The sequence below is a fragment of the Elgaria multicarinata genome, chromosome 1 (assembly GCF_023053635.1).
Source record: "Elgaria multicarinata webbii isolate HBS135686 ecotype San Diego chromosome 1, rElgMul1.1.pri, whole genome shotgun sequence".
Lineage (NCBI taxonomy): Eukaryota > Metazoa > Chordata > Lepidosauria > Squamata > Anguidae > Elgaria > Elgaria multicarinata.
In genome coordinates, this window is record NC_086171.1 from 59,243,151 (window position 1) to 59,267,311 (window position 24,161).

The window sequence follows — 24,161 nt, forward strand, 5'->3', positions numbered from 1 at the left end:
ATATCCTGCTTGGTGTTGATTAGGCCTTAGTCACCCCTCTGCTTCTCTAGACGTTACTCTGCAAAAGATGCTGCTGTTTAGGGTGACCATATGAAAAGGAGGACAGGGCTCCTGTATCTTTAACAGTTGCACAGAAAAGGGAATTTCAGCAGGTGTCATTTGTATATATGGAGAACCTGGTGAAATTCCCTCTTCATCACCACAGTAAAAGCTGCAGGAGCTATGCTAGAGTGACCAGATTTAAAAGAGGGCAGGGCACCTGCAGCTTTAACTGTGGTGATGAAGAGGGAATTTCACCAGATTCCCATATATACAAATGACACCTGCTGAAATTCCCTTTTCTGTGCAACTCTTAAAGATACAGGAGCCCCCTGTCCTCCTTTCCATGTGGTCACTCTACTGCTGTTCAGCTCCCCATCATCTAAATCCATCATTTTCTTTAGTGGAAAAGAGAATCTGTTTGCATTATTAGCAGACAGAAAGTCCAAAAAGGAATCAAGTATACATTTTCTTTCAGATACCTTTTAGAGTTCTATTCTGTCTGTATTTTGTACCAAAGAGGCAACCATACGAGATTAGCGAAGAGCACCTTGATAGCCCAAATGTACTTTTTTTTTTGTCTTAAATACTCCAGGCCATAGCACAAAACACAGATCTTAAAGACCGGTTACGCAGAATACATGCCGAATCTATGCTCCTTGATTCAGCAGCTAATGCAAAATCCATCCCTGATTTGGCAAAGGTGGGTATGGATTTCCTGTCTTTCTGCATCTCTCCCCCATTCCTGGCCCCACCAGTGCCCTGCTTCTGCTCCATCCTGTTCAGCTGTTCCTTTCCTCGTGATTCTGACTCATCTGACATTGTAGGACGACATTAATGGTGAATGCTTCCCAAAGCTGAGTTTTCTTTTCCTTGCTTTCTGCTGGCAGGCTTCTTTCTGTTCTTCCATCTCTTCTGCGGTTTCATTAACCAAAGCTGTTGTGTCATTTTGTTTGGTGCCGCCAAACTTTGTACCCTTCAGCACTTTACTAACTTACTGCTCTTCCCTCAGTTACAGCTTTTTACAGAAGAATCCCAAATAATGTCACGAGAGGCCAAATGCACTATTTGTAAATAGTCATTCAAAGCAAGATCTTTCAATGCAGCCTGAAAATGATATTTCACAAAAGCTACTTAGATAGGCAGTATAATATGCTGATCCGCCCTCACACACACACACACCCCGGCACAAATGGTTGTTTGAAAGAATGAAGCTGCAAAGACACAAAATAGCTTGAGCCACAGCGTTTCCTTCTCAGTTTCCCTTTCAGCTTGTATGTGTTTCTCTCACTAGCAACTGAGGGCCTTGCTAGACCAGGCGTTAGCGCGCTGTGAGGCCCGGTTTCCCTCCTGTGCATCCAGATGACGCACAGGGGAATCTGGGGTCAGGCCACGCTGAAACCTGCCTTAAGCCGGCATAAGTGAATTCGCTTATGGCCTGGCTTTTCCACAGCCCCGGCCTGAGGCCGGGGCTGCGGAATGTCTAGCAGGGTCCGTGGCTTTTTGCGGCTGCTCGCTTACTCGCAAGTAGCTGGGAAAAGCCACGGACTGGGCACAGCGCTCATACGAGCGCTGTGCCCATCGGGTCAGGGGGGGGAGAGAGGGGCGGGGGGGAAGGCCGAACCCGGCAGGAGAGAGGGGGGGAGAAGGCCAGGCATCGGGGATGGCGGATGGGGGCGAGGGAAGGAGAGCTGGGGATGGCGGATGGGGGCGAGAGAAGGAGAGCCGGGGATGGCCGACGGGGGCGAGGGACGGACAGCCGGGGACAGGGGATGGGGGCAAGGGACGGACAGCCGGGGACAGGGCATCGGGGATGGGGGGAGGACGGCCGAGCGGGCAGGGGAGCATCAGGAATTGTGGGGGGGGATCAGGGGCAGGGGGAGCGGGGGCTTAATTTTTTTAAAAAAACCCACTTACCTTGTCTGGCGGCTCTCTGGCGCACATGGTCCCTTTAAAAAAAAAAAAGCCGACGCTACGGGGCTTCCCGTTGCCCCGTCGCGTCGTGCGTCTAGAAGCCGGCGACAGCGCGCGCTAGCTCTAGCGCGCCGCCGCCCCTCCTACCTGCAGGCTTATCCAGCAGGTCTAGCAAGGCCCTGAGATTGCCTGGAGGCCAAAGTGAAGCTGAATGGAGATATATTTACAGATCATAGTAGGCAGGCAGTGGGAATTTTAAAAGAAGGAAGTGGGCGCTGGCTTTTTAAAATGCTAAATGGTACAGTAATTTATTCAGAGGATATATACTAATTTTTTTTAGAAGCCACATAGAAATTGGCAGGGTCATTTAACCAATTGGTTGACATTTTGTGTAAACAGGTGGTGTCAGTAAATCCCAGTGATTATTTTTTGGGAGTATACTGTGCTATGACCTGGAAAGCAGGAAAGACCAGGAGTTAATGTGTCCTCACTTGTACTGCAATTGGGGCCAATCGTTATGTTATCATGTAAGTTCTCTGCATGCCGCATGGGGCCCAGGGGATGCTGCAAGACTGCATTTTGTCTTATTCAGTTACTGCTCTTCTGCCCTAAGCTATAAACAGAATTTCAAGTGACACATTGGATATAGTTTTTAGTCTGTGTATATTCCATTATGTTCTGTCCACGCTACTGGGTGTAATATAGCTCTGTGGGTGGGAGAGTAAGAAATACACCTGATACTGTGTTAGCCATATGTTTAATTTTTTTTTAAAAAAATCACTGTTTGTGGGTTGCTCCGAAACACTTTTTGGTTTGTTTTACACCAATTTTTAAATCAATTAAAAACATGCTGGTAAAAGGGTGCTGGCCCATAAGGTAATAGTGGAGGTGTGCTAAAGAGAAGAGGTGTAACAATAGGGATCAATAGTTTGTTCTCTTTCAACAGGACATCAATGTCATAATGTCATCAAATTGGCAATTCCAAAGTGAAGACCTGGGGTGAAAACCAACTTAAATCCTTTTTAGAGTAGACCCCTTGAAATGAATGGGAGTTGTCCCATTCATTTTAAGGGGTCTACTCTGAGTAAAATCCAACCTAAGTCCTTAGAGTACCCCCCCTTGCAATGAATGGGACTCAAGTTTGTCATGACTAACTTAAATCCACTCATTTTAATGCATCTACTCTGGGTAAAATCCAACCTAAGTCCTACTTAGAGTAGACCCCTTGAAATGAACGGGACTTAAATGTGTGGAAGGCCCCAGAGAGCTGGTTGGCTTGATGGACATGGACTCTGCTGATTCCAAAAGATAAGGCTTGATAAGAGGGGAATAGCAGTTCTTAACTTTTGGATTTACCAATAAAAGGCCTTACAAACAAGGGATGGGTTTGGGGCCCAGTTTTGTCATAAGGTATGTCTACAAAAAGACGTCCAAGGAGAAAATTCAGAGAAGCCAGTAAAACCTTGGCCAATCTTGTCTGGATGTATTTTATTCTGCAGCTGAACACATATGTTCCTATATATTAGAGACTTCTAGCAAATTATTCTCGAATGAACGTTTTTAAAATGATTTTTACTGCTTGGAGCGATGCAATTGATCTGTTTGTACTGAAAGTTGTTAGTGAATTATCCTTCCCTTGCATTTCTGAATGCCAAAAACTCGCCGTCATTCTTATGTGGCCTCTGTACTTCAACCTGTTCTGAAAACAAGCTTTCATATTGGAATACAATCCATTGCTGTTTTTTGTTTTCATTGCATAATATTTTCAGCGCCTGCCTTTGATAGTTTTCTTGTAAACTGGGTAAAAACTTATTAATCCAGGCATTGTCATATTGCTGCAGTTCAGTGAAGCAACTGAGTGAATGTGTGCTGCACCTCTTGATTGGCTATGGTTAATGTTTGCTATGAAAATTAAATCTATCATGATCAATTATAACTGGGCCAGGATTAAAGGACACCGGAGCACCTTTCTCAGGGCCAGTAGTCCTATCTGTCCCTAACCCATGTGTCACAGGGACTCATTTGCAGGCACAATTACAATAAATATTCAGTTGTAAAAGAGCTAGGGGCTGTCTTCACGGCACTGCGTTGGCGCTGCGTTCCCCCTAAATCCTGCAGTTTTGCTTACCTGGGGTGGCGTCAGCTAATTCCTACCCCAAGGAGGGAGCGCGGAGTTTCCGGTGGTTATCCGGGTAATGGAGCTGTCCCCCCTCCCCACTGCCCTTTTCCTGGCTTCAGGTGACCAATCGCCATCCTCCAAGACTGTGACCCCCCTGGATTGGCCATGGACCGAGGTCAGATGACAGAAGGACCTGGGTGACCTCGCTCCCACCAAAAAATTGGGCTAAATCCTCCAAGTTTTCACTGTGCAGCTTCACAGAAAAGCCCTGCACTGGCTGCGAATCTGTGGCTGTGTCATATAATTGATACTGCCCAGATTTGCAGCCACCATGGGGCTTTGAGCATATACGGACAGCCCCCAGTCTTCCTTGCCTATGGCAGGGGTGGGCAACTTGTGGCTCTCCAAGTGTTGTTGGACTGCAGTTTCCATGAACTCTAGCCAGCATGCCCAGTGGTAAGGAATGATGGGAGTTGTGGGCTAAAGCACCGGGAAGGCTCAAGTTGTCTACCTCTGGTCTCGGCCATCACTTCTCTTTTGGTGAAATTGCTTTTTTCCGGGCACTGAAGCAAAATGTGATTCTTTGTCCAACTAGTTCATCCATTTCCATCTATGCATTTATATGCAACACATAGAGGGGCATGTAAGGATCAACAAAAAATAGAAGGAAAGAGGGGACAGGTTTGCATAAAATGTGCATATGGTAATTTATATGTGGAGATGCAAATTTGGAAGCAATTACTATAATTGTAGAGATGCAGTACAGATCGCCATCATGGGAAAGAGTTGGAAGAGGTGACTGGTGTGCCTGCTCAGTCTGTTCATCAGGTGCTAAGTGTTAATGGGCATTTGGAGTTCGGCTGAACAGCCCTTCAAATAGAGGATGCTTTCAAAGGAATGTATGAGGAGCCATGCTGGATCAGACAAAGGGTCCCTCTAGTCCAGCATTCTGTTAACACAGTGGCCAACCAGCTGCCTGTGGGGAACTCACAAGCAGGACCCAAGTGCAACAGCGCTGTCCCGCTCATGTTCCCAAGCAACTGGTAAACATAGTCATACTGACATGGCTACCCAACACACACAGCTTGATGATGTCATCCCCAGCCAGGGGAGGGGGGAAAGTTGGAGAAGGATGACAAGGACCATTCTCCAGAATTGATCACTCTTTCCAGACCAGTCTCTGACCATTTCGTAGGCCTAGTGGGCTATTTACCTGCAATTTCCATTTTTTTAAAAAAAGTTACTTTCATTAACCCTTTCCTGTCCAACCCCCAACCTTGGTCATTCAGTCTAACTTGCCCCTATTCCATAATACTTATTACCCCATTGATACCTTTGCAGAGCATTTGGGTTGCACATATATGGAATAGTGAATAAACAGTGGAGAAGTAAAAGGGGGCGAGGGAAATGAGCAATTGCATAATTGTGTTCTATAGCTTAGTTAGGCCCTGTACACAACTGCTTCACATTGCATTATGCTAAAGTCTATTGATTTGTTTTTCATAAAAGAGAGCTAGATGGAGCTTTAGAAACTGTGAAATCCACATTTTTACACATCCTGCTGTGGTAATGATCTCTCTTCTACTTTAAGAAATGCTTTGATCCAACATGGTATATTTGTTGATGATGAGCTTGTCTTGCATAAGGCAAAATCTAATAATCATAGTAACTGGCTTGAAAGCATATAGAAACATACCAGTTTGGCAATCAAAGTGGCATAGCCAGGGCTAACTGGGATAAGTGTTCCTAATCCTCTTGACTTGATTTTTTTTGATAATATGTTTAGTGTAAAGCACCATCACATTGAATAGCTCTTGGTAGTTAAGTGACCGAATTATCAGGACAAAACAGCAAAGCGAAAATGTCCTTGTAATTGCCTTTTAATAGAAAAGAAAAACATTACAGATAAGCTGTCAGATAACCTAGGGATGTCAATTTAAGTTAGCTATTTGTGTTGCTTACTCTTTGAACAAAATGTTGAGAAGTGCATTGTGCCAAATTTACTCTTTGACAAATGCTTGTGGTGTTAAAGAACCTTTTATCTGAGAAGAAAATTAAAAGGATTCTCCAGACTTTGCACCTCACAAATGCGTACAAAATGAAACTGCTGAAGGTACTGTGATGAGGGAGCCCACTTGCATCTTTCCTTTCTTCTCCTGCTCTCTGTTTTCATAAGTATTCCAGACCAACTGTCATGGGCACTGCCACAAAATGGCCACCATGGCAGGCGTAGCTAGTCACAAAGGACAAATAACCTGCCCAAATGGCTGTGCACAAGGCAGAGGTGGGGTCTGAGCCACAACATGCTAAGCAACGTCTTTGAACAACCTTCATGTAGCCCAGAGGCATTCATTGGAAATGAAGATGGCCACAGCTGGAGACCCTCAACTGGCTTAGAAGTGATCCCAGCTGCCAGTAAGAAAATATGTTGTTGTTATTTTAAACTGTGGGGAGGGCACCTTGGCAGGTGCCAAGAAAGGTGTTCAGGGGCAGATTGGGTGCCTGCGATCAACACGTTGCCCACCCCTGTTCTGTACTTCATACTTGTTATAATGCCGCAAATAATATATGCATATAAAAAAATGTGTTCTGCATTATCAGATCCAAAAGCAGCAGATGTAACTTTCCACAGAGAATATGGGATCCTATTCCTAAGGTTATCTAGTTTTCTCTTTCCTGCCCACCTCACTGCAATTTGAGCAAACATTCCTTAGAAATCTTTAAAGTTTTTTGTAACTTTCTTTACAGCCACATGCCCTTTATACTTAGCAATACGTTTTTGCTCAGGGGCCTTTTGCCTCTCTCTCTCTCTCTCTCTCTTGCAGGAAAATTCAGACGATGAAAACAGGGGTCTAGTTCACCAGATCTCCAACGAAAGTCGACTGTCTATCACAGATTCCCTCACAGAGTTTTATGATGCACAGGAAGTCCTGCTGTCTGCCAGTTCTTCAGAAAATGAGGTCTGGGGCGCTCGTATCAGAAGCATTGGTCTCATGTTGTTGGTCTCCAAGTCGTTTGACCTTTGCTGTCTTTTCACACTAATTGCAGTCCGGGTTCAGCAAGTGTCATGTTATGTGCCATTTCAGCATACGCAATCATTAGTTGCTGCTGGTCTTTAAAAAACAAATTAAGAGCAGAACAGGAGGCCGGGGGTTGAATACAGGAAATGCTGCTTAGATGTAGATATTACCCCCTCCCCCCAAAATAAAGAAAAATAAAACCTTAAGCAACATATGTTTAAATATTATTTGCCTTGTATCCTTCTGACAAACATTGCAATGGTATTTTGTTTAATGTAGGAATGTATATTCAGCCTTTCCCACACACACACACACACACACACCGCTCTAGGTGCATGAAGACCAAGTCTGTAACAGATGATAGAATGGCATTCCGTTATTGCAATATCCGCTTCAAACTTCATGACCTATTTTAATCCACTTTTTCAGTTTCCCGAACACTGTGGCGTTACGCATGCAAAAGGGGTTCCCCCCCCACTCTTTCAATCAGAATGAAAGCGTGTTTCCTTCCTTCTCAGGTATCTGATGATGATTCATATGCCAGTGATGTAAGTGATAACATCTCTGAAGACAACCTAAGTAACGACATAGAGAATGAAAGGCAGACTCTTGGTAGGAGTTATGGTTTTTGTTTTTTGTTTTGATTATTGTGGTGCAGTAGCTAAGGCAGAGTTGGGGCTGGTTTGTTACCTACAGGCTGTCTTGACATTGTACTTGCCCCGGGGTGGCTCCACATCGGCGCTGCATCAGTTAGATGACGCAGCTGCAGATTCGAAGCCACTCCGGGGCAAAGAGGTGAAGATGTGTGGCTGAAAGGTTGGGAACTTACCCTGACTTTCCCAGCCAGAGCGAAGTCCTTGCTCAGAGCCACTCCGGGGGCATTCCTGAGCAGAAGGCGACCTCCTATTGGTTGCCAGAAGCCGCAGGAAGGGGAGGGGGTGGGCATGGTGAGCCTAATGGCCACTGGAAAGCCCGCACTGCCTCCCCTCATTCGGTCAACCGCCACACACCAGCGAGAGCACAGGGTTTGGCGGGGGAGCCACACGAACCCGGCACTGTGAAAACAGCCCCCCAGAGAACCCTTGGATCTGGCTCCTAGTTTCCCTTCTTGACCCCCCCCCCTTCTCGCATGGCAATTGGACTTAGAAAAAACACTTCCAAGTATGCAAATGGGAACTTTTGTTGTGGATTGGGGGAGCAGCAGAGGAGAGAAAGGTTAACCCACACCTCTCTGCATGCTTCCCCCCTAAAAATCTCCCCCACACACACACACACACCGGCAGAGCAATTAGACTTAGGGAAAAGGCCCTCTTTGCATGAATTGGATCTTTTTTCTAAGCCAAATTGCTGCATGGGGTAAGGGGGAGAGAGAATAAGGAACAGAGAAAGAGAGTGGGGAAAGAGGGACATGCATGTGTGAATGGATGGACCTGAATGAATGGGGTAGGGATGTGGCTTTGGCCTTGTGCATGGCTCACATGGGTTTCCCAGAAGGTTACCCATCTCCAAGTAAAGAAGCTGGTTTTGGAAACCAGGAGGCTCAGGCTTTCAAATTCCTACACTGCTATGAAACTTGGGTTGGCTGTGTCTTAGTTAAGCGACCAGTCTGAACTCTTTGGGGGGGCGGGAGGATGGAACAAATGCAACACATAAAAGAAATATTAACCAAAGAGAGAGAATTCTGCAAAAGTAATGTTGTCGAATGTAATCCTGGAATCTGTCTTCTAGACTGTGTTCCTGATGGGAGCCTGGAATGTCATTCCAAGCGGAGGACGTGTCTGCCAGCTCCATGCCCCAACACTAGCAACATCAGCCTCTGGAACATTCTGCGGAACAATATCGGGAAAGATCTCTCCAAGGTGGCTATGCCAGTAGAGTTAAATGAACCACTGAACACTTTGCAGCGACTCTGTGAGGAACTGGAGTACAGTGACTTGCTGGACAAGGCAGCACATACACCTAATCTGTATGAAAGGATGGTAAGAAGAAATTGTATACCAGGACAGGTCAAGTCCGAGAGGGATTCCTTTTCTCTTTCACGTGTGGTCAGGCATGGAATAGTTGGTCTGTCTTATGGAGGCAAACCTATGTGTCCATTACAATGGGCTTCCATCACCTTAAGCACTGGAGCCCACCCCCATCTTTGAAGGTGTCCGTCTGTCCGTCCCCGTGTGCCATTCACCCCCTTTCCTTCTCCTTACTCCACTGAAAGAGCCAGCTGAAGAATAGAAGGGAAAGGATGTCTGGTCCTTCCCATGCAGCTGGTTCATGCACAGCCTACCCATGAGTCTGTCAGAATTTTTTTAAAAAGAAAAAAGTACAGTGGTGAACTTGCAAAGGTTTGAGCAGTAACTCTATGCAGCCCAGGAGAAGTCTGCCATCTGTCAGTGCTCATAAATACAACACACACACACACACACAGAGAGAGAGAGAGAGAGATGAAAGACACTTTTAAGTTCAGAAAGAAGTTTTTGCAAAGGAAACACCATCAATGGCCCCTTCCTGAGCTTAGCTGACTTAACTGGCAGCCTTTCTCGATGGTGAGATAAGTTTTTAAGCGTAACATTTACTGATACTGAGATTAATCTCCTTCTCAGAAAATAGATATCTGTTGCGAAGGGCAGCATGAGCATTGCTTTTACTGCAAAAACAGCAGCTGCATGTCCCAGCCAGGGCCATCGCATGCAGTGAGGTGGTAAACCGCTTCCCCCATGTTGTTATCCCAATCCCTGGGAGGGAAAGTCATTAGTAGCAAAGCCAGCTTTCCTCCTAGTCTGAACAGCAGCTTGTGGGGAGTAGGGGGTGGGATTCCTTGGTGCGGCATTGCAGAAGGAAAGGTTTAGCTACCCCCCTCCGCCCGGCCCACCACTGTGTGCTGCAGTCCCAAACACTGGTTGAATTTAACAAAACAGATACAGGGAGGGCATTCACACATTTCAAGTATCATCTAAGTTGGCCTGCAAATGACATTGGTTCTAGGTTGTCTCCATTAGAACCATACCATATCAGACCAAGGGTCCATCTAGTCCAGCAGTCTGTTCACACAGTGGCGAACCAGATGTTGATTAGGGACCCACAAGCAGGACATGGTGCAACAGCACCCTCCCACCCATGTTCCCCAGCAACTGATGCATATAGGCTTACTGCCTTGGATACTGGAGGCTGCACTTGAACATCAGGACTAGTAGCCATTGATAGCCTTCTCCTCCGGGAATTTATCCAGCCCCCTTCTGAAACCATCCAAATTGGTGGCCACCTCATCTTGTGGTAGAGAATTCCATAGTTTATGAGCTATGTGAAGAAGAACTTCCTTTTATCTGTGCTGAATCTCCCACCAATCAGATTCTTGGGATGACCCTGGGTTCCACCATTATGGAAGAGGGGGGGGGAAATGTCTCCCTACCCATATTCTCCACACTATGCATAATTTTCATAATTGCATAATCCATTCCAGGAGTATTCTGTGTTGGATATAGTAACATATGTATAAACTGGCCCCAATTCTCCTGCAGTCTTTGAGAAAAGAAAAGGCTTCACTCTGCACCTTCACGTGTGCTCTCTCTAAGGTATTGGTGGTGGTGGTGGTGTTAGGGACTGCAGTGTACTCTGATCCCCATAAACAGCCCAATAAATATTTTTAGCACCCCTTCATTCTGTACATGAAGCAAACATTCTGGCTGCAATCCAGGAACCTTCACAACCGGCAACTCAATCTGACCTTGATTGAGCTGTGGCATACTTCAGCATTTCTGTTCATTAGCCTGGGAGATGTACGCAGGTCATTTTTGTAATGAGAATGAAATCAGATTGAAATTCAGTCACAAAGTTATTCTTTCCACCGCAGTTTTGTTCAAAGCACCTCGTTGCTGCTGTTGTTTTAAAAAGTCTGTTGTGCTCCTTTTCAGGATCTTGCACTTTTCTTAACTTTAGGAAAGGGTTTAGAGTAACTCTATAAACACTGAGTCATGTTCCATGCTCAAGATAACATTCCAGCTTGCAGGAGGTATTGACACAAATCTGAAAATTTCCAAGTGGAGAGAAATGTTATCTGACATCAATATGAGACCAAAAGCCTTTTTTAAAAGACAACAAAACACAAATGTAGGGAGAGATAACAAGCACACACACACTTTTTAATTACCAACATAATTCTGTGCATTGTGTTTTTAGGTATATGTGGCTGCTTTTGCTGTATCTGCCTATGCATCCAGTTACTACAGAGCTGGAAGTAAGCCATTTAATCCTGTGCTTGGAGAAACCTATGAATGTGTCCGTGAAGATAAGGGTTTCCAGTTTTTTTCTGAACAGGTATTATAATCCTACTGTCATTCAGTTTGAAAAACAAGCTAATTCTGATTACTTGGCAGGAGTCTCTCTTGGGCAATCTATATTAGACAGCTTTATTTTTCCACTTCAGAGGCATGGCATACTCACACAATGGCAATTCAGGCTTGGGAAGATTGGGGACATCTTTACATTAAGGGGAAATCACGTTGCTGACCCAGGGTGTTTGTGCTCCCCCTTTTTGGTATGATTGTTATGGGATACATTACACAGATGGAGAGGGGCGACCATGTGGTTTGAGACATCTAGTGGTGAAATGTTACCACTTTAAAAGTGGTAACATTTATCAGATGTTACCACTTTAAAAGTGGTTCTCTTCATAATTGCGGACCAGAGCCATGCTCTTGGCCCCTCCCTGGTGTCAAGCATGCTCCGTCTAGTAAGGCAGGGCCAAGCAGTATGATGGGGGCAGAAGTAATACGTGAATGGGGCTTCCATAAAATGCCCATTTTATTATCAGCAAAGCTTGCCAGATATATGCTGGTATAAATAACACTGCACTGAGAGTTTTTTATAGTCTTGCTGGGCAAGGATATAACACCAGGTTACATTATTTTCACTTGCATTTTCTTTTTATCCTTGATGGACATATGAGCAGTGATGTGACAACTTTCTCAAAATAAATCTGCCTTGTTTATGTCCCTATGTGAGAACTGTTTGGGTGTTTAAAAGAGTAGCTAGAAGACTTACTGGTTCACCTCCAGGAAAAGGGAAAGAAAGAGAGAGAGGGACATAAAAATATGAAGAACTATGCTGGGGTCTATCTAGTTTGGCATTCTGTTCTTACAGTGGCCAACTAGATGCCTGTGGGAAACCCACCAGCGGGACAGGAATGCAACAGCACCCTCCTGCTCATGTTCTGCAGCAACCGGAGGCATCATATAGCCATACGGACTAGTAGCCATTGATAGCCTTCTCCTCCAGGAATTTATCCAACCCCTTTTTAAAGCCATCGAAATTGGCGGCCATCACTACATCTTGTGGTAGTGAATTCCACAGTTTAACTATGAGCTGTGTAAAGAGATACTTTCTTTTTATCGGTCCTGAATCTCTCGCCATTCAGCTTTCATGGGATGCTAATATTATGAGAAGGAATAAAATGTCTCCCTATCCACTTTCTCCTCACCGTACATAATTTTGTGCACGTATGTTATGTCTCCCCTCATTTGCCTTTTCTCTAAGCTAAAAAGGGATACAGCTTGGAAACATACGGAGACATTTATTGTCATTGTTATGGGTGTGGGGTAGATATACATTGAATCTAAACTGGTCTTCAGAACAACTCAATCAAAGTTAATGGTCGTCCAAGAGGGAGATGTCTAGGTAGGAACCAGAAAAATCTGATTGCTGAAGACAGTAACAAATGGCAAAAAATAAGTTTCTAAGTAGCACGGCCTTACTCTTGTCAGGAAATGCATAACTTTTTCTCAATCCTGGGGCTCCTGCACTAAATAACATTCTCTAGTATGGCTGCATTTGAATCTAATTAGAAATTGAAATGAAGGTTAGCAACACTCTTTCTGATATTTTCCCCCTCTGTGTGTTTCCCTGCAGCCTGAATTTTATTTAATTTGGATCTTTTCAGAAACAAAGCAGATATTGAGAAAATATTTTGACCAAGATGAATGAGAGCCCTTGTATTGTATTCTGCTACTCCCTGTTCCAAATTCAGACCCCTTGAGATAAATGGAGTGTGTGGCTATTCAGCACTTTTGAAAAAGTCAAGTTTCCTTTGTTATATGGCTTTTCTGTAGATGTTATCTTTGGTCTTTTGTTTCCAGAAGCCTTTTTGCCTCTGTATAAAATAAATAAATTCACAACATCCTTAGTTGTGTTTAACGTCTACATTACGAATGAAATATAAATTAATATTAATATCTAGCTTTGCAAACATGAGCGAACCTCACAACTCCCCCTATGTGTTTTTTTAAAAAAAACATATTTATTTTAGAGCTGTGTTTATGCATTTCATTCATCGCTGATTTTAATTTTGCAAGCTCCCTCTTGTGGTCAAAAGAAAACGGAAACCATTTGAAAAATGCATACGGGAAGGAAATACGAGCAATTGAAAACAAACTTGTAAATATAATTGTAACCTTCCCTTTCTCTTACTGTTAGGTCAGTCATCACCCACCTATATCTGCATGCCATGCTGAATCGGATAACTTTGTGTTTTGGCAAGGTAACTCTTTAACGAAACATTTAGTACCACTAGTTTTAGAATTTGATATAAAGCCAGCAGCTCTAAAGAAGAAGGTATTGGAGGGCTTCAGACTCTGGATAGTATCGTGTTGATAACCTAAATGAAGCTGTGCTAATGCAGCGGTGTGCAACCTTTTCTGTCCAAAGGTCTGCATTAGATGTCTGCTGAGTGGCGGCGGGGACGGGGACACACACACACACACACACACACACACACATGATCACCAAAAAGAGAGAAAAGACACTCTAGGAACAGGGTCTATGGTTCCTGCCAAAGACCAGGGAACTTCATTCAAAGAGTATCCTAGGAAGTAGGCAGGAGCCTTCAACCCCTGCTTCCTGGGATGCTGTAGGAATGAGGTTTCTGCTCAATGGTAGCAACTATAGACCTTTTCCTGCCCCCTCCCCCATTTTTTGGGGCAGTGGCACCTCTGTGCTAGCATTGGCGACCTCTAGCACAGTGCCAATAGCATTTGCTGGTGTGATCCCTGGGAAACCCATTGCGCCACAAAACACAATTTCCATTGTGCTAGAGGTCATGTGTGCTCGTGCAATGTGATTTATGTTAGCAGAAGTGTTGAATAGGTTACTGCCCATTGCATTCAGCATTCCAAAGTATGTCTTCTATAGTATTGTGTGGAAAGACAAATCACTGACATAATAAGCATGTGCCGACAACATCCTTAGATAGCTGTCGAACATCTTCAGGACTTAGAATTTAGTGTTCTTTCTGTCGCTGTGGAACCTTGACTATACACTTGTGGGTGGGGGAGATTATTTTAGAAATCAATTGATTGCATCTTGCTACCACATACTAAGAATCAGAACATAAGAAGAGCCCTGCTGGATCAGACCAAGGGTCCATCTAGTCCAGCACTCTGTTCACACGGTGGCCAACCAGCTGTCGACCAGGGACCCACAAGCAGGACATAAGCACAACAGCACCCTCCCACCCATGTTCCCCAGCAACCAGTGTATACAGGCTTCATGCCTCTGATACTGGAGGTAGCACATAGTATCATGACTAGTAGCCACTGATAGCCTTCTCCTCCAGGAATTTATCCAACCCCCCTTTAAAGCCATCCAAATTGGTGGCAAGCTAGAATTAGCATGTGATATGCACGCAGTCAACAAGATTAGCATCTATAATTTTCTCTGCATTTTCCTTTTTTAAAAAATAAAAGAGAGTGTGTAATAACCCAAACAGATAGGTTAACTTTTACCAAGCTTTTTTTGAACATACCAATAGAAGAATAAACTTGTGTCCCTTTTGCCAAACGTTTGAGCTAAAAGGAGTTACTGCATATACTGTAAGCCCTACTGACATCTTCCATGTAAGCCCTACAGAAAACTTTGTTCTTCATCTGATCTGCTTCTCAGGATCCCACCACCATCTGAAATTATGCAGCTGGCAGCTGGTGAGAGGGGTTTCTTGACCCTGGCACCTTGGGTACAGAACGCCCACCCCAGAAAAGCTCATCTGGTGCAAGTTTTTGTGCCTTTTCAGCACTGGGTGAAGACTTATTTTTATTTGCCAGAGCATTCCAGTGTGTGTTTATAGCTTTGTTGCCATTTCTTTGATTCTGTTTTTATTTTCATAATTCGACTGCATTTGTTTTAAAATTGTATGCTACCTGGAAAATCCTATTACTGAAGAGCAGTTTTTAAATTGACAGACTAGAAATAAATAATTAGTTGTTTTGATTGATTCGGCCTCATAAGGCCAAATCACATGATCTCCATGCCTGGCTCTCCCAGATAGAACTGATTGGTGCCTAAATTATTCATCATGATCACCGATTGTAACTTGGCATGCTTTCTCTCAACCTATGTATGAGAGATTCATAGAGAGAACTATTGTTCTTTTCTTCTTGTGATATTTTGTTTGTTCTGTAAGCCCTGTTTACTCAGTGATGGCTGCTCAGTGGCCCTGCGTCAGTTACACAACACAGCTACCAACTCGCAGCCATCAAGGTACTTTTCCCCAAAGCTGCAGATTTAAACAATCGGGGACTTACCCCAACTTTTTGTTTTGCTTTGAGGTCGCCACCGTCTTCCTGCCATCTGTCGGTGGTGACCTGGCTTTGTCTTCGGGCCAGGGGCATTCCAGGGTGGATAGCAACCACTGATAGGTCGCTGGAAGAGTGGAAGGCCAGGCAGAGGGCAGGGGTCAGGCCTGATGAGCCGAATGGCTGCTGGAAAGCCCATGCTGCCTTCTAACACGTGGATTAACTGCGATGCTGCAGGTTTTAAGGGAACGCGGGCCGAAGCAGCGCTGTGACGACACCCCCTAAGTTACTCAAAATCTGGTCCTGGTCTCAAAAGAGGGGTAGGGGAAATAAAGCCCATAGTTATATGAATTGGCTATATGAACTGTTTTGAACTGCTTGCTTTAAGCCTCTTAGGCTGCAATCCTCTACATTTCCATTCAGTTGGGCTTACTTCCAGATAAGTGTGTATAAGGTTAAGCAAAGGAGGCAACATGAGCCCCTCCATCATCCTCACCATTAGCTATACTAGTTAGGGCTGATGGGAGCTGTAAGACGAAACATCTGGGGACCACAAGTTGCACACTCCTGGACTAGAGCCCCAGTCAGTATAACTGTCACCAGGCTGAGTTCCATCATGGTTCCAAAACACCATCATATAGGAGTTGTGATGTTACATTAGTAAAATATGAGTCTAATAATCTAATATCGGATTGTGGAACCATAAATGAACATGCAAGTACATATTGTTTGATACCTTTTTTAGTTTACCATATCTATTGACGAAAGGCTTACTAGGTTTGTAAGCCGTCGCGCTTAGCAATAGCAGGATATCTGTGTTCGGTGTTAAGAATGTGCTTAGGTTTTGTTGTTGTTTTGTTTGTTTAATTTCAGATATCAGATGGAAAAACAAATTCTGGGGGAAATCCATGGAAATTGTGCCAGTTGGTACAACACATGTAATTTTGCCAGCGTAAGTTCTATAATAGCATGCATGATGAAACTGTACCATCAGGCCAGTAGTGAATTGTTCTTATCTTTTTGGAGAGGCTGGGTGTCTCTACATTAAGAAAAAAAACCTGCACTCTTACCGGGTCTCAGATCTTTTTGTGTTTACAACAGCAGCGACCACGTGATTTTGAATGGGAAAGGGAATGCGATTGCAGCCTATTCTTTTCAATGAAAGTCTGCCATCTAGTGGTGGAATAAATCTATCATAAATTAGATTCAGAATTATCTCTGTATTTTTAAAACTTGGAATTACTGGGGGAAACCGCGGGAGATGTACTGGATGTTGACGATGTCATCTAATCGACCCGCAAACTTCCATGGGTCGCCAGTCATGAACATGATATAAATCACTCATTTAGAGAAGCCTGCTGTTTTGAACCAATCAAGCTACTCTGGTTATTCTTTGATGGTGGCACTTTTACATCATACCTTAAATTAGGAATCAGCTTCAGGGTGAGTTAGTGGGCTGTTAACTTGAGGTGATTTTGTGACACCTAAAAATTACCTAAGTTGATCTTCCACTGGATGTTGGACTGAATCTTAATAACACCCCAGCCACCTATGTTGGAATTGTACTCCAATACATCTGTCTTCCCTAACACTAGGTTGGGGGAAGGCTGCTCTATATGTTCAATTGACATATGGTGTTGATATTTTTGAACTAAAGCTGCATCGGGCTGAATCAGACCATTGGTCAATCTAGCCCAGTGCATCTCCAAGGGCCTTGGCAGACATCTTTGCATCACACTGCTCCCTGGGTTCCTTTTAACTGAAAGTGTCTGGGATATTTCTGCATGCAAAGTGAGTGCTTGACCACTAATTTGAGAAGTGCTTATGAAATGTCAAGATTTCTGAGGAATGTTAATTCAGCTCTCTTTATTTTTTGTCCAGATATGTTAGAACTCTTTCTGAGTGAGATGCTTTATCATGGTGTGCTTTTCTTGAAGGGAGTCAAAATGGGATATTCAGAGTGCCTGAGTTGACCATTTGGGGGCGGGGGGGGACTTGACATTATTAACTAGCTTTATATTTCAGCGCACACTCACAATTTCCCATTTTATTCCAGTTTTAGGGACCATTATGAATGGAATAAGGTGACATCTTGCATTCATAATATCTTAAGTGGACAACGATGGATAGAGCACTACGGAGAGATCATAATCAAGAATCTGAATGACCACAGCTGTCACTGCAAACTTACTTTTGTAAAGGTACTTTACGAAGATACTGCTGTAAATATTGAAATTGTCTTGGATGCTCTAAAATATTTAATGCAAAAGTGAGCAGGATTACTAAGAATTTTCTGGGTGAACAGGATGTTGAATAGAATCAGAAGATTGTACGCTGTCATTGTAATGTTTTTTGTTATACCTAAAGTAGCAAGCTACTTTTTTTCTGACCCTTTAAAATTGTTTTTCTTTTGCTAACTTCGTATTCAGACAAAATACTGGAATCACAATATTCATGAGATTGAAGGCAGTGTTTTGGACAAAAATGGAAAAGTAGTACATCGTCTTTTTGGAAAATGGCATGAGAATATATACTGTGGAACATCGTCTTCGGCAAACTGCATCTGGAGAGCAAGTTAGTGATCAATCAGCCATCAGCCATTTTATTTTTATGTATATTTGTTTATTTATTATTTTATTTATTGCATTTATATACCGCCCCATAGCCTAAGCTCTCTGGGCAGTTTACAAAAGTTAAAAACAGTAATCATTAAAACAAAATATACAAAGTTTAAAAACATAAAAAGCATAAAAACACAGTATCCTTATAAAAACAGCTATGTTTGAAGCCTTTATACTCACTGACAAGGTTCTTCTATTAATTTCCCCCCTAACCTAGGCATGTTTAATTCAGCACATTCCTCTATAAATACTTTACAATATTATGTGCTGTGGATGGACTCTTGTATTGGAGAACTTGGTAATGGTTTCCCATAAATGACTGCCTAGATAGATCAAGGTTAAGCCTGGCTGCTTCTTTTTCTTAAAAGATATACCTTTTAAAACAGTGTTTAAATCACGGGAAGTATGCAGCTATTGGCCACATGCCAGACATAAAGCTTCATCATGGTAAATAGTTTCATCTGGATATCCAAATCATTGTTAAGGATTAATTGGAAATTGGGGTATAAACTATATGGAATGAGCAAACCATGGTTTAAAGAAATAATGCTCTAGTCTTGTATCTTTACTGAACAAGCCTAGTTCACACATAAAGGCAGCAAATTATGAGTTGATTAACCCATGAATTGCCATGGAGTGTGCTGGTTGCGGGCTGCCCTATCATAAATTGCATATTCAAAATGATGGCAGCCTAAACCACGCAAATTGTGGGTTAATTAATTTTTACTGTTATGTCCGAATGGGGCCATTGTTAAGCCAGCTTTCTAGTCTCTCCAGCCTACCTGCTAACAAGATGACAAGCAGGTTTCAAAGGACATAGCTTCACATGCTATTAGGAGGACACTGTGGTGGCCACCACTAAAAGGGCCTCTTGGCGTAGTTTTTGCTATAGATTTAAAATGACCAGGCAGTAACTGCACTGTCATGAAAATAAACAAATTTATAGATTTTATTGTGGGGGAAAATGAATTCTTTTTATTTGCAGATCCAATGCCTAAAGATTATGAACAGTGGTACGGTTTCACACAGTTTGCATTAGAATTAAATGAATTGGACCCACTCACTAGACCACTGTTACCATCTAGTGACACACGATTCAGACCAGACCAAAGGTAATTTTTAATTTTTTTAAATGTCATACAGCTGAATTCACGCAGTGATAACGTTTATTTATCATTCTTTAGAGCGGGGAGACAACGTGGTGCCTGCAGGGACCAATGTGTGCCTGGACACTTTAAAAAAAAAGTAACACGTTTTGCTGTGAAAAAGCTTTCTCTTGGTGCTGAAAACTATGGGTTCATATGAGTTCTTTAGTGTGTTGGGGCCCAGACCACACTTTTGCCTTATACTCAGTATTTTGGGCAGGCTACTTGTCCTTTGGCATACTTCCCATGGCAACCATTTTGTGGTTGTGCCCAGGACAGTTTAACAATTTGTCTAATGTGCCCATATCACAAAATGGTTGCCTGACTCTGTTTTAAAAGCAGGAGGCAACCCTGTATGTGTTGTTCCGGGCATCAAAGTAAAATAATCAATTCTATTGGTCACTTGTTTAGGAAGGAGAAAGAGGAGAAGCAATTATATTTACCTGCCGCTGAATAAGTCAGCAGCTGTTCGGATCCCCTCCCCTAATTTCTGAATAATTCTGGAATTTCTCCACCAATTGAGTTTCCTCACAAATTGTCATTCCTATCCAGTCTACGGCCTGTAGAAGGGTTGGACCAAGTCTGGTGGTTGGTAAAATTTAGGTAGTTCAGCAAGAACTGAGAAAGGCACAAGATGAAATATCTCAATAATGCTGTGCTCTTGCTTATCATTGCTGAATGGCAGGCTACTAGAAGAAGGGAATATTGAAGGAGCAGAAGTACAAAAGCAGAGGATTGAGCAACTACAGAGAGAGCGGCGGAAAGTTCTAGAAGAAAACAGTATGGAACATCAACCTAGATTTTTCAGGTAGTATTTAAGAACATGGCAGATTACTATGCTGCAATGTTTTGTCTATTAATATGCTGAATACATGATAAAAGCAAAGAGATATCCATGAGATCCAACTTTGTAGTTTAGTTTTCAAATCACTTGACTAATTGCTAAATACATTTTCTTTATTTGTGTCTTATGGTTAGAAAGATGAGTTGGGGAGAAAAGAGGGGGGAAACCACACAAAAACCACACCCACACCTTTGTTTTCTTATGGTGGGGTGGCTGAAACCTAATTTGGAAACATGTTGGAACAAACAATGAGCCAAGAAATAAATGAGAAGGCACATAATTACCTTGCTGAAACTGATTAGGTTTGGGTGTGGTTTGTGCCTGGATGAGAGAATTTCCTGTAACTAGGAATTTCCTGTACTTCCAGTTTGCTGAAAGAAAAGCAGGGAATTTGGGGAGAACAAAGCATGTGAGTTACCCTATAGAGAGACCCAGAATCAGCACATTGATGAAGCGCTGTCCCCATGCAATCCTATTGGTAGAAGTACGGATTGCCTGAGGGCAATGGCCCCAGGCTTCCATCCAAAGGTAACTTATGCTAAGTATGGCTTGGGGGCTATACCTGTTCAAAGTGAACTCCAGGCACTGTAGCCGTTTCTCCTCCACCACAAAATCAGGAATCGTTAGAAGCAAAGAGGTAGCAGACTTAAGACACCCATGTTAGCAGGAGAACAAAGATGCTCTGTTCACTGTTTGACAGGAAATCTGCAGATGAATCCTGGGTCAGCAATGGAACCTACCTGGAACTTAGAAAAAACCCCAGTTTCTCCAAGCTGGATAATCCTGTTCTGTGGTGAAAAAGGAAAAGAGAAGCGGACGTTTCGCTATTGTTTCTCTTGATTATAATTTATAAGGAAGGAAATGCTGCATATCACTTTGATCTTCTAGACTTCTGCTTGATTTAGATTTTTGACATGCACAGTTATTTGGTTCTGTGGCCATAGCTAGACCTAAGGTTTATTCCTGGATCGTCCAGGGGTCAAACCTGTTCAACTAGGTGACACACAGGACATCCAACCTTAGGTCTAGCTGTGGCCCCAGTCTATTTTGATAGTAGCCCTGATTTGTTTGAATGTACAAAAACTCTAACTTGCTTTACATATGCTATTTAATAAACAATTAATGAATGTGGTCTCTGAGAGGGGGGAGAAGAGAGAGACGCTTTAACACTATTTTTCCAAAGGATAATGCAAGTTCTTTTTCGTGGTCTCTGTGCATCACACTATGGGCTCTGCGCCGGCGCTGCGCCTTGCCTCGGAAATACTTCTCTTAGCTGAGAAAACGTTATTTTAGGCGGGAACCCTCCCCCACCATCCAGTGCGCATGACTGCGCGTGTTCCCGCCTTCCCCTCAGTTCCTTTGCGACCGCTTTAGCTGATGCCTCAGGAAAGCTTCTCCTCCTCGCATTTTACTGAGTAGCTGAGTTACCTTATACTATACCTTATACTATACATCTTCTATTCTTCTATTCTTCTGTGTTCTTCTCCTCCTTCTTCGCTCATCTCTCATCTCCTAAAAAAAAAAAAAAAAAAAAGACTTTATTTCCTTTCTACTTTTTGTATGGCCCTTAAGGCTCCTTTTAGAAAGTGCGTCCGCTGTGGTAGCAAACTCCCTGCAGCGGACGGACACTCCCTCTGCCTATTGTGTCTTGGAGAGTCACACGTTGTTGAAACGTGCCACCACTGCCAAGCGTTTTCCAAGCAAACTAGAAGACACAGGGCAGATAGGCTAAAAGCTGAACTCTGGAAACAGACTCTTCAAAAAGTCGATAACCCAAAAGCCATGACCACCCCTACCACGCCCATTCAAGCTTCGACATCGACAGAACATTCGACACTATCAACCCATGTCGAACCTTCGACATCGAAACGCTCTCTCACGGTCTCGACGGCGAAAAAACTAGCTAAAAAAGCTAAAAACGCCAAATCGCCACCTATCGCGAAAGACAAACCTAAGAAGAAAAAATCTAAGGCCATTAAAGCCGGCCCGTTTCCGCCGCGCACAACGGCCACGACGGACAGTTCCAACCCGGCAGAATTCCCGGCTGTTGAACTGCTCTCGACTATATCGGAAGGAGAAATCCGAGAACCTCCGACACCGACGCCACAGTCAACGCTCCCTCTAACTCAAAGAGATCCGCCCAGCCGTGAAGACATAGAGCAAACTCGCTCTACCCGTCAACATCAACCTGTATCTAGACCAAGATCGAGGGAACACAGCGTTCCTCGCTCCCACGTGGATCGTTATGAGCGTGGCAGACATTACTCTCGATCACGATCTCGACATCGTTCACCATCGGTATATAGCGATCGCTATAATAATAGACATCGACGCTACTATCGCAGCAGATCAAGATCCCCATACCACGATCATGACAGATACTCAGACTATTCTTATCCTTCAAGACGTTACGATCATTATTATGACAAAAGACCAGCTTACCGTGACGAACAGAATGCACATCGTCCTTCCCAATTTCAAACTAGGAACCCTGCGACTTCGTCTAACCCAGACACAGGAATAATAATGTCTCACGACGAAGCACGCGCAACTCCTCCAGGATCTCCTACCCATCCTGGAGGATACGACTCCGACTCTCCAACAACCTCAACTGAACAACCGTCGTTGCCCTCTCCCGATGATAACCTTGGCCCTAAGGAAAGGGGATCACCATCAGAAGAGATGGGCTCTTTTGCAGAACAGATACTACGAATGGCCCACGCTCTCGGTATCGATGCTCAACAACAACAAGAGCAACTCACAGACCTTATATTTGAACCAATATTCACCGAAGCATCAGCTCCAGTAGAAATACCGTTTGCACCAACACTGCTCCAAGCAGTCAAACAAACATGGACCTCTCCTTCTGTAATGACGCCTACATCTCGGCGTTTAGAATCTATGTACAGAGTCCAGAAAAAAGACGTGGAATTCTTGTTTACTCACCCTCGTCCGAACTCTATAATAGTCGAGTCATCCCACTCAAGATCTCAGAAACTGCATACTTCTCCTGTTGATAAAGAAGGTCGACGATTAGACTTCCTTGGTAGAAGGTCATACTCTGCATCGGCTCTAGGACTACGAGTCACAAACTATCAAGCCCTTATGTCCCGATATCAGTTGTTTCTTTGGGACAAAGTTGGCTCATTATGTGATTACTTACCTGACGACCAAAGAGAACTGGCTCGAGTTTTTCAATCAGAAGCCTCACGCCTAGCAAAACTCCAAATCAATACAACTAGACACCAGACTGATTGCTACGCTAAATTAATGATGGGCTCTATAGCACTCAGACGCCACGCGTGGCTCAGATCAGCTGGAATGGCACCAGAAGCTCGTTCAAGAATCGAAGAACTACCCTTCGATGGGGACGGACTGTTTAATGCCTCTACAGATGAAAAGATGGACACAGTCCAAAAAGCCAGAAACAACGCCAAAAAGATGGGACTAGGCCAACACAACCAACAGCTCCAACCTCAGCGGAGTCGCAAATGGCCTCGCCAGTACCAAACATACACCCAAAGAGCAACTGATAAAGCAAGATTTCAACCAACTCAATCTTTTCAACGTAAACCTTACACCTCAACCAACCGTTTCCGCCCTCAGCCAAAACAGGACAACCCGCAAAAACGTCGCCTTTGACTCAACTCACAACCGATACTTGGCATTCAGCGATCGTCTTTCAAAATTCTACCACGCCTGGGAAACCATTACAACAGATTCCTGGGTTCTCCAAATTATCCTCCAAGGATACAAAATCGAATTCGAGACCCTCCCTCCTCTCGGTACAGTGAAGACAACACCACCCTCTACCGCACTAATCAGCGAAACCGAACTCCTACTTTCAAAAGGAGCCATAGAACCCGCTCCACCACATTCCAAGCACACAGGTTTCTTCTCCAGG

The 24,161-nt window shown here is 43.7% G+C and overlaps 1 protein-coding gene across 3 annotated transcripts in view; it reads left to right on the forward strand.

The window, feature by feature from the left end:
• OSBPL3 (oxysterol binding protein like 3) overlaps positions 1–21,434 on the forward strand; it is a 106,310-nt gene extending 84,876 nt beyond the window's left edge. For 2 of the 3 annotated variants that reach the window (XM_063129005.1, XM_063129012.1), the window contains exons 12-23: positions 635–742; positions 6,898–7,032; positions 7,611–7,704; positions 8,821–9,071; positions 11,263–11,400; positions 13,555–13,618; positions 16,521–16,599; positions 17,704–17,848; positions 18,077–18,221; positions 19,254–19,380; positions 20,099–20,221; positions 20,958–21,434. In XM_063129005.1, coding sequence (XP_062985075.1) covers positions 635–742; positions 6,898–7,032; positions 7,611–7,704; positions 8,821–9,071; positions 11,263–11,400; positions 13,555–13,618; positions 16,521–16,599; positions 17,704–17,848; positions 18,077–18,221; positions 19,254–19,380; positions 20,099–20,221; positions 20,958–21,054 — 1,506 coding nt within the window. In that variant the 3' untranslated portion in view covers positions 21,055–21,434. The remainder of the gene's footprint in view (positions 1–634; positions 743–6,897; positions 7,033–7,610; positions 7,705–8,820; positions 9,072–11,262; positions 11,401–13,554; positions 13,619–16,520; positions 16,600–17,703; positions 17,849–18,076; positions 18,222–19,253; positions 19,381–20,098; positions 20,222–20,957) is intronic. The other variant, XM_063129020.1, reaches the window with a different exon arrangement.
• Positions 21,435–24,161: the final 2,727 nt, after the last annotated feature.